The 12,281-nt window shown below is 46.7% G+C and overlaps 1 protein-coding gene across 1 annotated transcript; it reads right to left on the bottom strand.

Moving 5' to 3' along the window:
• Positions 1 to 3,251: 3,251 nt before the first annotated feature.
• LOC101347956 (zinc finger protein 134) lies at positions 3,252 to 12,049 on the bottom strand. The gene is given in 4 exon segments (XM_023741262.1): positions 3,252 to 5,638; positions 5,641 to 5,997; positions 11,618 to 11,725; positions 11,890 to 12,049. Coding segments are annotated over 4 exon segments (1,410 nt in total). The 5' UTR covers positions 12,035 to 12,049; the 3' UTR covers positions 3,252 to 4,838.
• Between the last annotated feature and the right edge of the window lie 232 nt (positions 12,050 to 12,281).

Here is a 12,281-nt window from a genome sequence, read left to right as displayed (position 1 = left end):
CGGTGACCTCAGGACAGGGCTTGTAGGCAAGCGCACTGCTGAAAAGTTGAGGCGCCAGGTTATGGGGCATTGGGCCATCGGCAGTAGGTTGAGTTCAGAGAGGGACATCAAGTGCCAGTGGCTCAGGAAGGCAAAACAGGGTGTGGAGTTGCCCCACAGGACGGACAGGTGGAGGAGTGAGATTATGCAGAAAGGGGATCTAGCAGCAGGTGGATGTTGCAGGAGGTTCTGAGGTGGCACTGAGGCAGAAGCAGCAGACTGCCATGGGTGTTGAAGCAGCAGTAGCGAGTATACCAGTGGCAGGGCCAGCCACCACACAGGAGGCTACAACAGAACAATGCTGAGCCTCTGAGGTGCCAATATTCCTCAAGAAGATCCAATTGGACATTTGGAGGCAAGTCTACTTCACTGGGACCTCCATCCTAGGATGGCCAGCAGTTCATCCTTAGGGGGACAGATGCCTAGTCCATGGATTTGCCTTTCCTGCCCAAAGAGCCTCAGTCTATCTGGGGGCCTACAGAATGCAGAACATTCAGTCCACACAACAGAATGTTTTTGTTGTGGTTGTTAGTGGCCATTAAGTACATTTTAAACTCATAGCAACCCCGTATGACAGAGTAGAACTGCCCCATAGGGTTTTCTTGGCTGTAATCTTTCTGGGAGCGGATCACCAGGTCTTTCTCCTGCAGAGCAGCTGGGTGTGTTTGAACTGCCAACCTTTCCGTTAGCAGGTGAGCACTTAACCACTGTGCCACCAGGGCTCCTTACACAATACGGCTCAGCAATAGAGAATCAGCTTTCATATACACAACATAGATGGATCTCAAAATAATTCCGTGTGACAGCAGACCAAAAAAAGTAAACACTTCATGCTTTCACTTATATAATTCTAGAAAATGCAAATTTATCTACGGTCAAAGTAAAGCAACGGTTGCTCAGGGAAGCGGTTGGAAGGGCAGGGAAAGAGGGATTATGAAGAGATACACAGTAAATCTGGGACTGATGGATATGTTCGTTGTCATGGCTAGGGTAATGGTTTCACAGGTGTACACATACCCCAAAATCTATTTACTGAATTATACACTTCTAATATGTGCAGGCTATTCCATGTTGATTACACCTCAATAAAAAAACCATTGCCATCAAGTTGATTCCAACTCAACACAACCCCATAGGACAGAGTAGAACTGCCCCATAGGGTTTCCAAGGAGATGCTGGAGAATTCAAACCACCAACCTTTTGGTTAGCAGCCCTAGCTCTTATAAAAAATGACTCCACATAAAAACTTGTATTTCCCTCTTCTATTGGAAACCCAGAAGATTGGGAAAACCATATGGTGACTCCACTATCTCACAGCTCTTGCCCTGGGAAGGGCACCTCTTCCTCAGTGGTAGGAAAATCTGGTGAGCACTGAGTCATCAGGAACTCTGACTGGGTCACCAAAGCTACATCCCTGGACTACAAGAGCTTTCTTCTCTCAGTCCTAGGGTTCTGGCCTGTGCAGCAAAGACCCCAGGAATCCAGGAAACTTTTACATTCTCTGCTCTGCCAGTTATGCTGGCCATGACACATCTCTAAAGAGCCTGAAAATTTCTGTACACTCTTGTCCCATTCAGCCATAGTGACTGGAATGTTTGTGGATGTGCTTTTACAATGGGCACATTCTCTCTAGTTTGCTGCGGTCTCCCGCAGTATCTCACCCCCTAGTGTTTCTGTACCAATTTTATTTCCTTTCTGGATGCTGTAGCTCCTACAGCCAGTGACCTATGTACCGGATTGTGGTCTTCGGGGCATGTTGCTTATACGGAACACTTCTGACACTTTCTTCAATCTTCTTTGTCATCTTGCTTTGCACTACATTGTATTCATCTGTATGGTGATGCTTCAGGTGCCTCTCTAAATTCTCTACACGGTCTCCAACCATATCTGTGTTGCAAATTTTACACATGCTTTTATTTTCAATCTTTTCATATTTGAAAAATTCTCAACATGGATTGTCTCTGGTTCGTCCCATACTACAAGGGATAAGAAATAATATTAACATCAGGGCATATTTTAACATAAAGAAAACAAAAATCCTCACAACTGGACCAATAAGCAACATCATGATAAATGGAGAAAATATTGAAGCTGTCAAGGATTTCATTCTACTTGGATCTGCAATCAATGCCCACAGAAGCAGCAGTCAAGAAATCAAACGTGTTGCATCGGGCAAATCTGCTGCAGAAGACCTCTTTAAAGTGTAAAAAAGCAAAGATGTTACCTTGAAGACTAAGGTGTGCCTAACTCAAGCCATAGTATTTACAATCGCCTCATATGCATGCAAAAGCTGGACAATGAATAAGGAAGACTGAAAAAGAATTGATGCATTTGAATTACGGTGTTGTGAAGAATATAATATATACCATCGACTGCCAGAAGAACAAATCTGTCTCAAAATAAGTACCAAAAACCAAACTCATTGCTACTGAGTCGATTCAAACTCATAGCAACCCTACAGGACAGAGCAGAACTGCCCCATAGGGTTTACAAGGAATAGCTGGTGGATTCCAACTGCCAACCTTTTGGTTAGCAGCGGAGGTCTTAACCACTGCACTACTACGGCTCTGGAAGAAGTACAGCCAGAATATTCTTTAGAAGCAAGGATAGTGAGACTTCATCTCACTTAATTTGGACATGTTATGGGGACTGACCAGTTCCTAGACAAGGGCTTCATGCTTGGTAGAGGGTCAGCGGAAAAGAGGAAGACTCTCAATGGGATGGATCGCCACAGTGACTGCAGCAAGTTCAAACATAGCAACGATTGTGAGGATGGCGCAGGACCAAGCAGTGTTTTGTTCTGTTGTGCATGGAGTCACTATGAGTCAGAACCAACTTAATGGCACCTAACAACAAGAAAGGTATTATTTTATAGTCAGTGTTACATTACAATAAAAACAAGTCTTAGACTTTGATAATGTAAAGAGAATAAAATACATAAATACATTTATAAAAATGAATTGGAACCATATTCATATACATATTAAAATGCTTCTAGCCACATATCTTGAGTATATTAGAAAAACCAGAATAACTTCAATTTTACATTTGCAGGGTTTGTCGATTTCTTCCATCTGAAGTCCCACTTTACAACATTCTCGTGCATTTATCCAGGCCCTTGAAAAACCTCATTTCACAGTGATGCCATCAAGCTGTTTTCAGTGAAATAATGGTATATCAAAACTGAAACATTTTCTTCCTGCTAGTTGGTGATGTTTGTTAACATTTCAATTTGTAAAATATATATCAAATCGAAACATGTAAGTACAATGTGTAATAGTACATTTAAATCTAAACTGAGTAAGAATGGAATCATCAAAAAATTATACACTATTTTCTATTTCTTGAATTTAAATATACTTAAAAAATGTGAAAAATGTACATTTAAAATGTTTACACTCACCTGACAATTTTCATTCACATGGAACTCTGTTTACAACTCGATGCAGTTTAACTAGCTCTTTCAGATTTCTGACCACGAGTGTTCTCAATCGCTAAGCGTTTCCCACATCTTTGGTAGGCACAACTTGCATTACTGTGAGAAGTCAAGCATGGAACGAAGTAGCGAACTCGGACTTGCCTGTGAATAACCTTGCATAACAGCAAACATCACCTATAGCTGCAGCTGCACAACACTGCTTGAACTGTGCCTTTACCAGCCATGTGCCAGAGAAGCATTCTGCATACATGGGTGCCAAATGCAAATAGTCCAATGGTCTTGTTTACAACTTAAAAATTATCATTGAATCGAAAACAGTGGAGCAAAAAAATAATGGTTTTGGGTCTCAGTTTGGGTTGAAAAAACCCTTTTTTTTGGATTCAGGTTTTGGTTTCACTCTGGTGAAAATTTTGGGGTTTTTTTCAGTTTCAGTTCCATTCTGGTTTGAAGCCCTGCTGGAAATAAAAGATCCCATTCATGCTGCTCCCAAACACTGGAGGTTGTCACAAAAACTGGCCCCTCCTCAAGGTGATGTCTGGGCCTTAAGATAACTCTGAAAGCCAAGCAAGATGAGGCCCACAATGCCATACACGCTTACCTAAGAAGCTTTTGGCAGCAATAGAAATTAACAAAACTGGACTGAAAACGGTTCTCTGCCAACCTGCCATATCTTCTGAGATACACAAAGTTAAAGGTCTCAAGCCTAATTCTGTTCTCAAATCACCTCAGAGAGTGAAAAGAATCCCCAAGATTACAGGTGGCATGAACAGTAAGGTCTTTATTACTGCACACACAAGGGCAATGTAAGGCAAAAAGTCTCTGGGTTGGGCAATTCAGAGGCTGGAAAAATTCATCACATGCATGAAGTGAGAGCAATGATATTCATGAAGAAAGTAAACCTTCTCTGCAAACCACCAGCAGAACACAGCTCAGGTTCTTTTGGCCAAAGATGGGTCATGTCCACACCTACACCAGTTGGAGGGGAGGAAATGAGGACCCCATAGAACCCAGGATTCTCATGATTCAATCCAGTGTATGGAGAGAAAAGTACAGACATCTGCCTTCCCTAAGGATGGTGGGGTGACTAAGGTCCCGATAGACGGTAGGGTTGATATGTTTCCAGCCACAGGCATTGGTAGTGACATACTTTGATAAGGAACCTGAGCAGACTACAAAGTGCAACATAGTTTCTGAAAGCTTCCCACGTACTTGGCACTCATAAAGTGCCTTGCCAGTATATATGTTCAGATATATGAGGTTTAACATCTGACTGCTGGCTCCCTCCCAAAGGCTAGCCACAGAGCTCCTCTGTGAGTCCTGTTGTCTTAAACAAGATAAATAAGTGCATATTCCGCCATTCCTAAAGCCCTCCTACAGTGTGAACTTTCTGGTGCCGAATGAGGTGGGAGCTTAAGCTGTAGGTCTTCCCACATTCACTGCACTCATATGGCCTTTCTCCAGTATGAACTCTCTTATGCCGAACAAGGTGGGAACTTCTGATGAAGTCTTTCCCACATTCACTGCACACAAAAGGCCTTTCACCAGTGTGAACTCTCTGGTGTGCCATAAGGTCAGAACTTTGACTAAATAGTTTTCCACATTCAATGCACTCGTAAGGTCTTATCTCAGTGTGAATTTTCTGATGTTTAATGAGAATGTACTTGTGACTAAAGGATTTCCCACATTCACTGCAACCATAAGGACTTTCTCCAGTGTGGGTACTCTCATGCTGAACAAGTGAGGATTTGTGTTTGAAGACTTTCCCACATTCATTGCACTCATAAGGCCTTGCACCTGTGTGAACTCTCTGGTGTACGGTAAGATTGGAGTGATGACTAAAGTATCTCCCACATTCGCTGCACTTATAAGGCATTTCTCCAGTGTGAATTCTCTTGTGCTGAACAAGATTGTCTTTGCGGCTGAATGCTTTCCCACATTCACTGCACTCATAAGGCCTTTCTCCAGTGTGGATTCGCTGGTGCTGAATAAATGTATCTTTACGGCTGAAGACTTTCCCACAGTCGCTGCACTTGTAATCCATTTGTCCAGTATGAAAGACTTCCCCACCCTTGGTGTTCCTGCGTGTCTTCCTCTTGTTGTGGGTGACCTTTTGCTGGTGACTGCTTGAGCTGGCCTGGAAATTCTTCCACTCCTCCTCACTGTAGAGCACTTCTCTGACTGGTGAAATTCTTCATAAACTCTGCAGTTCTTCACAAACGAGGCTCTGCCTTCATTCCTTCAGAAAGGTTTCTCTACATTGCACTGCTTCAAGCGGCAGTGAAGGTCTGTATGGAACCAGAACTGTCTCCCACATGCCCCACAGGTGTAAGGTTTCAGTTCATGGTGTGGCCCCTCGTGCTCAGCCAGGTGCAAAATGTCTTTCAAGATGGGAACACATATGTCACAAGGGTGGATCGTCTGGGTGGACAAACCTGCTTAGGGAGCACTAGCCTGTGACACTCCTACAGAAGCACTCTTGTCAGAAGGTGCCCCTGCATCCTTTGGTCCATGCCAACAGCCTGAAAGCAGATAAATGCTAGTGAAGTGCATGTTAACACTGGTGGAAGGGGGCAGCCCCATCACAAATGTGTGCCTGGAAACCCAGGATTGACTCTACCAGGTTGCTGGCAGAATGGAGCTGGGGTCAGGCTGAAGAAAGGGCTACTGTGCAGAACTGGGCTCTAAAGGTCACAGAATGGGGTAGGCCTCATGAGGGACAAAGACACAGGGATGAAGTTAGCACAGGGAGGAGAAGTAAGGTCTCCAACCTACTCCTCTGCAAACAACTTTCAGCAGGGCCCTGGCTGCTGGTGACAAGTGAGTGCTATGCACAAGCTTATGTGTCCAGGCCCGGGAAAATGCAATTAGAAGTGAGAAGCTGGTGTTCAACGACATCTCATGACATATTAGTGGAGTCCAACATTGGAGAGGACTGGTGAGAGAGCAGTAAAGAAGACAGCAAGTGGTAGAGTACAGAGAGGTGGAGAATAATCTTGGGTCAGAGTACAGATGACAAGTGTCAGGAATGCGGAGGAAAGAAAGAAATGAGGTATGGCTACTGGTGGGCACAGAGCAAGTTCCTGGTACTATTTGATCCCAGCACTGAAGTCATAATCTTCTCTACCTTTCACTCACCAGGGTCAGGTTTGTCCAAGTCCCTTGCTGTGGCTGGAGTCATGCCCTTCCCATGAGGCACCCAGGGCTCTACCCCTTGCTCTAGTTCAGGAACCACAGAGGACTGGGAAGATACAAGTCCTAGGGGAAACATGAGGCAGGGGAGTGGAAAGCACTGGCCCAGAGCAACCCACCCGTAAGAGATCATAAGAAAATGAAATGTTATAAAAAGGATCTCAGGAATGTGTCATGCAGGAATCCCAATGGGTCTCTCAAGCAAAGGCCGTCACTGCAATTCATGGCACAGGCAGGTGCGAGGAGACGTTAGCTAGAAAAAGGGGCAGAACCTGGGGCACAGAGGTGAAATGGATATGGACAGAGTCACAAATGGCCGGCCGAGCAGAGTGTAATCTGTTGGGTGATAGCAGGACTTCTGACCCCTTCCCAACAAGGCTTCATTTCAAGGCAGCAAGAGCTAGGAAGTCTGGAGAGCACATGAGGCAGTGCACAGCCAAGTCTGGCACCCAGAGGACTTCTGTGAGGGTGCTGGGGAAAGAAGCAGTGGCTATGGTTCACCTGTGGGAAGGGGAGAGAGGCTCATTGGGAAAAGGGGAGGGACAATGCCCAGCCCAGGTAACTGGGTTTTGTGATGACGTTAACAAGGCCATGAGTGCAAAGTTCTCCAGCATCACATCCTGATACAGCAGCCTCTAAGCCTCCTCAAAGAGCCCCTATTCCTCCTGGGAGAAGTGCATGAGCACGTTCTCAAAGGTCACATGGCCCTGCCATAAAGCGGACAGCTGAGCCCAAGGACAACCTCTCTCTCCAGGACCCTCCACATACCTACCCCCTGCTCAGTTTCCTCCCTAAATTCACACCTCAGAGGAGGTACCAGACCCTGGGTGACGGGTGCCCACTCTCTCCTCATATCCCATCGATCATTTTTCCAGCCCAGAACAACAGCCAGGTGCACAGATAGACACCATATAAGCTCTGGGCTGGCATGCAGGGCCCCACCCCTCTCCTGCCAGCCAATCCCTTCGAGTCCCCAGATCATGCTTCTTAGATGCAAAAAACTTGAACTTCTCAGTTATCTCTGAAACACTAAGTACCACGGCCCTGGAACCATGAATTCACACTCATCTCCATGTGAATGTCACTCTGTAAGCCATACCACCCCTTACATCTACGGACACCCACATCACAGGTACCTCCCTGGCCTCCCCACACGCTACTTTGCACACAGCATCCAGAGAATATGTTGCTAATGCAACCAGTATCACATCTGGCCCCAGGCGATGATCCCCACTGACATGGATAGCCCTGAACTGAACTTTTTAAGTTCTCCCTTCCTGGCCCCATTCCTTGCTTCAATGCTTCAACTTCAGCCATCCAGAACCATGTGCAGAATTCAGCTGGCTTCCACTTCTCTGTTGCACATGCTGTATCCCTCACAGGCACAGCATTCCTCTCAACACCTGTCATTCAAAGTCTAAACCCACTGACCTCCCATCTCAAGCCTAGTGACACTCTCAGCTGACCCAATTTGCTCTTGAGCTAATCCGCCAACATGATAGAAACTCCCCAGATCCCCTCCCCAAGGTAGGTTCCCCAGAAAAGCCTGGTGAACACACAGAGGGGTGGCTAACCACCAGCTCTGGCCTGTCATTTCATCTCTATTACTGCTATGCCTCACGATCCATGGCACGTCACTCTCGCCCTGGAAGACCACCACCTGCTGGCCCCTCCTCTTCTCCTCCCTTCATGGGCACTGTTATAGAATGAACTGTGTCTTCCAAAATCATGTATTGTAAATCCTAACCCCTATACCTATGGATGTAATCCCATTTAGAAATAGGGTTTTGTTATGCTAATGAAGCCATATCATTGTAGGGTGTATTTTAAGCCAATAACGTTTTGAGATATAAAAAGAGCAGACTAGGCACAGAAACAAGGAAGCACAAATAGGGAAAGACTGACGCCAACTGGAGATTACCAAGGAACTGAGGAAGAGAAGCTGAAAGAGACAAGGATTTTCCCCTAGCACAGACAGAGCCTACCCCTAGAGCTGATGCCCTGACTTCACACTTCTAGCCTCCCAAACTGAGAAAATAAACTTGTTTGCTAAAGCCGTCTACTTGTGGTATTTCTGTTATGGCAGCTCTAAGAAACTGAGTCAACACTACTCTCTCTTGTCTTTTAATTGCCTGCCACCCCCACCCAGTTGGAAAGTTTGGAGCCTTCTAGTGGCACTGCCATCATGACATGAAGATTCCCACTCTAAATCTGAGGCACAGCTCCACACCAGTGCACACATTGGCTGCCACTTTGTGCATGTCTCCAGCCTGAATTCCTCCCCTGAATTCCAGACCTGTGTGTCCAGCTGTCCACTGACACCTCCACTTGAGTGTCTTTGGAGCCCTGCACACTCAACATGGCCAAAACCTAACTCCTGATATTACCTCTGAAAATTACTCCTACACCAACTTCCCCATATCAGTTGACTTTTCCATCCTTACACCTCCTAAGGCCAAAATCCATCCTTGACTCCTTCCCTTCTTTCTCACTCTCCAAATTCGAAAATCTGGATAGTACTACTTAAAAAACAGATCCATGAGCCAACCACATCTCTCACGTCCACAGCTACCAACCTAGCCCAGCTACGACCAACATTCACCTAGACTGTTGCAGGAGCTTCCTCACTAGTTTCCCTTCTTCCCTCCTCATCAGCATGGTCATTTCCCAATGTGCAGCCAGAGACTGTTAAGACCACAGTCAGATCACTCCCTCCTCTGCTCCAAACTTTCGACAGCTCCCATCACTTTCAGAATACTGGCTCAGCTCCTCAGGCTGCCATTCCAGGGCTGACTCCTGTCCCCCGCTCTTTGTCCTCACCAGACATAAATGAGACCTGAGGTTTCCTGAACACTCTCAGCTCAGCCTCACATGAGCCTCCCACCTATGCCTGGGACACTGGTCCATACCTCATCCATTGCTTCCCAGAAATGGAAATCCTTCCATATAATCCCAGGACTGAATTCAGGATACAGGGCCTTTGGTAGCTGTAGGATCTCCAGGTGCAATGACAGGTAAAAGGGTAGGTGCAGATTCCCAGGACACAACCATTCTGCTTATCAGGTTACCAAGATCATGGATGTGGGGTTGGGTCAGGTGAGGGCCTGGGACACTCTGCACTCACCTGTGTAGGGTTCATAAGTGCTTCTGCTGTCATGGGAACATGGCAGGAAGAGGGAAGCTGGAAGTGGCAGATGACCATGGTGGAGGTCCCCTAATCCCTGACCTGCCTGGCAGGATGATTTTAGATTGTCTAGTCTAACCTTAGATACTCCAGACTTCAGTGCTGCCTCCTACCAACTGTGTGACCTTGGACGAAGACCTGTGCCTCAGTGTCCTCATCTGTAAAGTGGGAATAATAATGGTACCCACGTCACAGGACGCTAGTTTGTTTCAAACACATTAGTATATGTCAAGTGCTATGAATCAGCTATTACTGTCCACAAGTTTAACACTTTTGCAAATGTTTTAGGTGATGGGTTTTTGGAAATCTGGGTGTGTTTTACCATCTTTTAATGCTTTTAAGGAAATGTCATATTTAAAATTTCACAATGTAATCAAATACTTAGAAGCATATTAAGTTTCATCCAATTACTAATAGTTCATTTAAGTTTAACTCGTAATATTTACACACTTTTTATAAGTCAGAGTCGACTCGATGACAACAGGTTTTTTTTAATCTATGTACACTTGCCAGGTGGACACCAGTCCATTCACCCATCCAGCCCACCTGCTACTTATTCCTGTGAAAATGAGCCTATTGAGGTTCCTTCAATGGAAAAGTTCATCACCTCTTCTTATGTGAGGGCTGCGAGAAATGAAGCACTGGTGCCCTAGTTGGAGCTGGGCCTAGTCCACTGTCTGGCTGACCTTTGTTTTGCTTCACAGGTAGTGCCCCTGAGGGACTGCTGAGCCTGTAGGATGGCAAATCTGTAGCACCCCAGACTTCAGTGTCCACCTCAAGCCAGTCTCCAAATGTCCTCCTGCAGACACCAGCCAGATCCCTTTTATATTTTGGGAGTCCTCCCTTCTAGAGGGAGTCTCAGAGATACCCACCATTTCTTCTCTGCCTTTCAACTCCAGCCCTCAGCTTTCTCACCTCAAGGACTAAACAAAATAAAAAGTCTTAAAATTCCTCCTCCTAAATCTGATCTCCAAGTCTTGACTTGGTTCAGACTACCATCTCTCATCCTATGGAGGTCTCCAACCCACCCACCTCCCCAAGACTCCAGACCTGCATGTCTGGCTGCCCAGGTAATGCCTCCACCCTGAGACACTCTTCAGTTATGAATCACCGTGTCCAAAACTCAACTCCTGTTCACCCTGAAATGTGCTCCCTGTTCTGATTTACCCATCCCAATTCTTCCGATGTTCAGGGAAAAAAAAAACGAAACAAGAAAAGCCCCAAACAACTTGGATATTCCTCAGGCCCTACTTTCACTCACAGCTACATCTGATACAGCAGGAAATCCTGCTGGTTTCATCTTTAAAAATCTACCTAGGGTCAAATCGCTTCTCCCCCCTCGCCTGCCAATGCTCTGGCCCAGCCACCACCGTACTCCTGCACTCTGCTGCAGCAGCCTCCTCACTGGTCTCCCTACCTCCATACTTATCATTCGCACCGCTACACTTGCCTGTTCTCCTCTGAGCAAACTCTGAGATACTTTTACCATTCCCAATCCGATCGTGTCCCTCCACTGTCCGAAACCCTCCATGGCTACAACTCCTCAGCCTGTCATTCCAGTGTGACGACTCCTCACTCTCCGCTCCCTTCACATTCGAGGAGCCCAAGTGTCCCGAATGTTCCTGGATCAACTGCATCTCCAACCATTTGCACTTGCTGGCCCCTCTGCCTGGAACAGTCTCCCACACCTCATCACACCCTCTCAGAAATGAGGACCACACCGATCGCCTCACTGCCCTGGACACTGGGACCTGGGCTGCACTGACCTGAGCAAGTTGCCCTTATTCGGGACTTGATGATTCGGAGTTGGGAAATGGGACGGATGAGGGCCCGGGGAACGCAGGGTACATCACCGTGGCCGCCGTCATAGGAGCCTGTGGACGATATCCCGCAGTGGGAAGCAGGCAGTCAGGTTGAAACCCGGGCACCGCCGTCCCCAGTCCAGCCCCGAAGGCGGCGAGGTCACTCTAGGCCTACCACTCGTGAAGTCTCGTGATCACCTCTGTGCAAGGGGGACAAAGTTTTCTCGCTCACTTACCCGCTCCTGTTAACCTCGAACCCGACCCAGGGATCCAGAACATTTGCTGATGTAAAGCGAGCCAAGAACGGACAAAATGTCCGCCGCAAGGAAGATGCCGGAAGTCACACCCAGACGTCTTCCGCACGCACGGACAAGCCCCCATCCCGGGATTTCATTGGTCCAGTGTCGCCGCGAGTCGCATAGATTTCCGGGTATTGTAGTTCTCACTGCGACTCGGCCTTCGTGAGGTGCCCACGCCCTCGGCTCCTGGGCAAAGGCAAGTTGGACTATAGTCAAATAGTGTTGCAGTCAAATGGTACCCCAGGCTCCAAGGACAGAAGGAGCTTCGATCTTCTTAAAGGACCTGCACACAGATTTCGTGGAGTGCAGACTGCACAATCACAGAAAGG

The sequence above is a fragment of the Trichechus manatus genome, unplaced genomic scaffold (genome assembly GCF_000243295.1).
Source record: "Trichechus manatus latirostris isolate Lorelei unplaced genomic scaffold, TriManLat1.0 scaffold00176, whole genome shotgun sequence".
Classification (NCBI taxonomy): Eukaryota; Metazoa; Chordata; class Mammalia; order Sirenia; family Trichechidae; genus Trichechus; species Trichechus manatus.
This window is presented reverse-complemented; position numbering and strand designations above follow the sequence as displayed.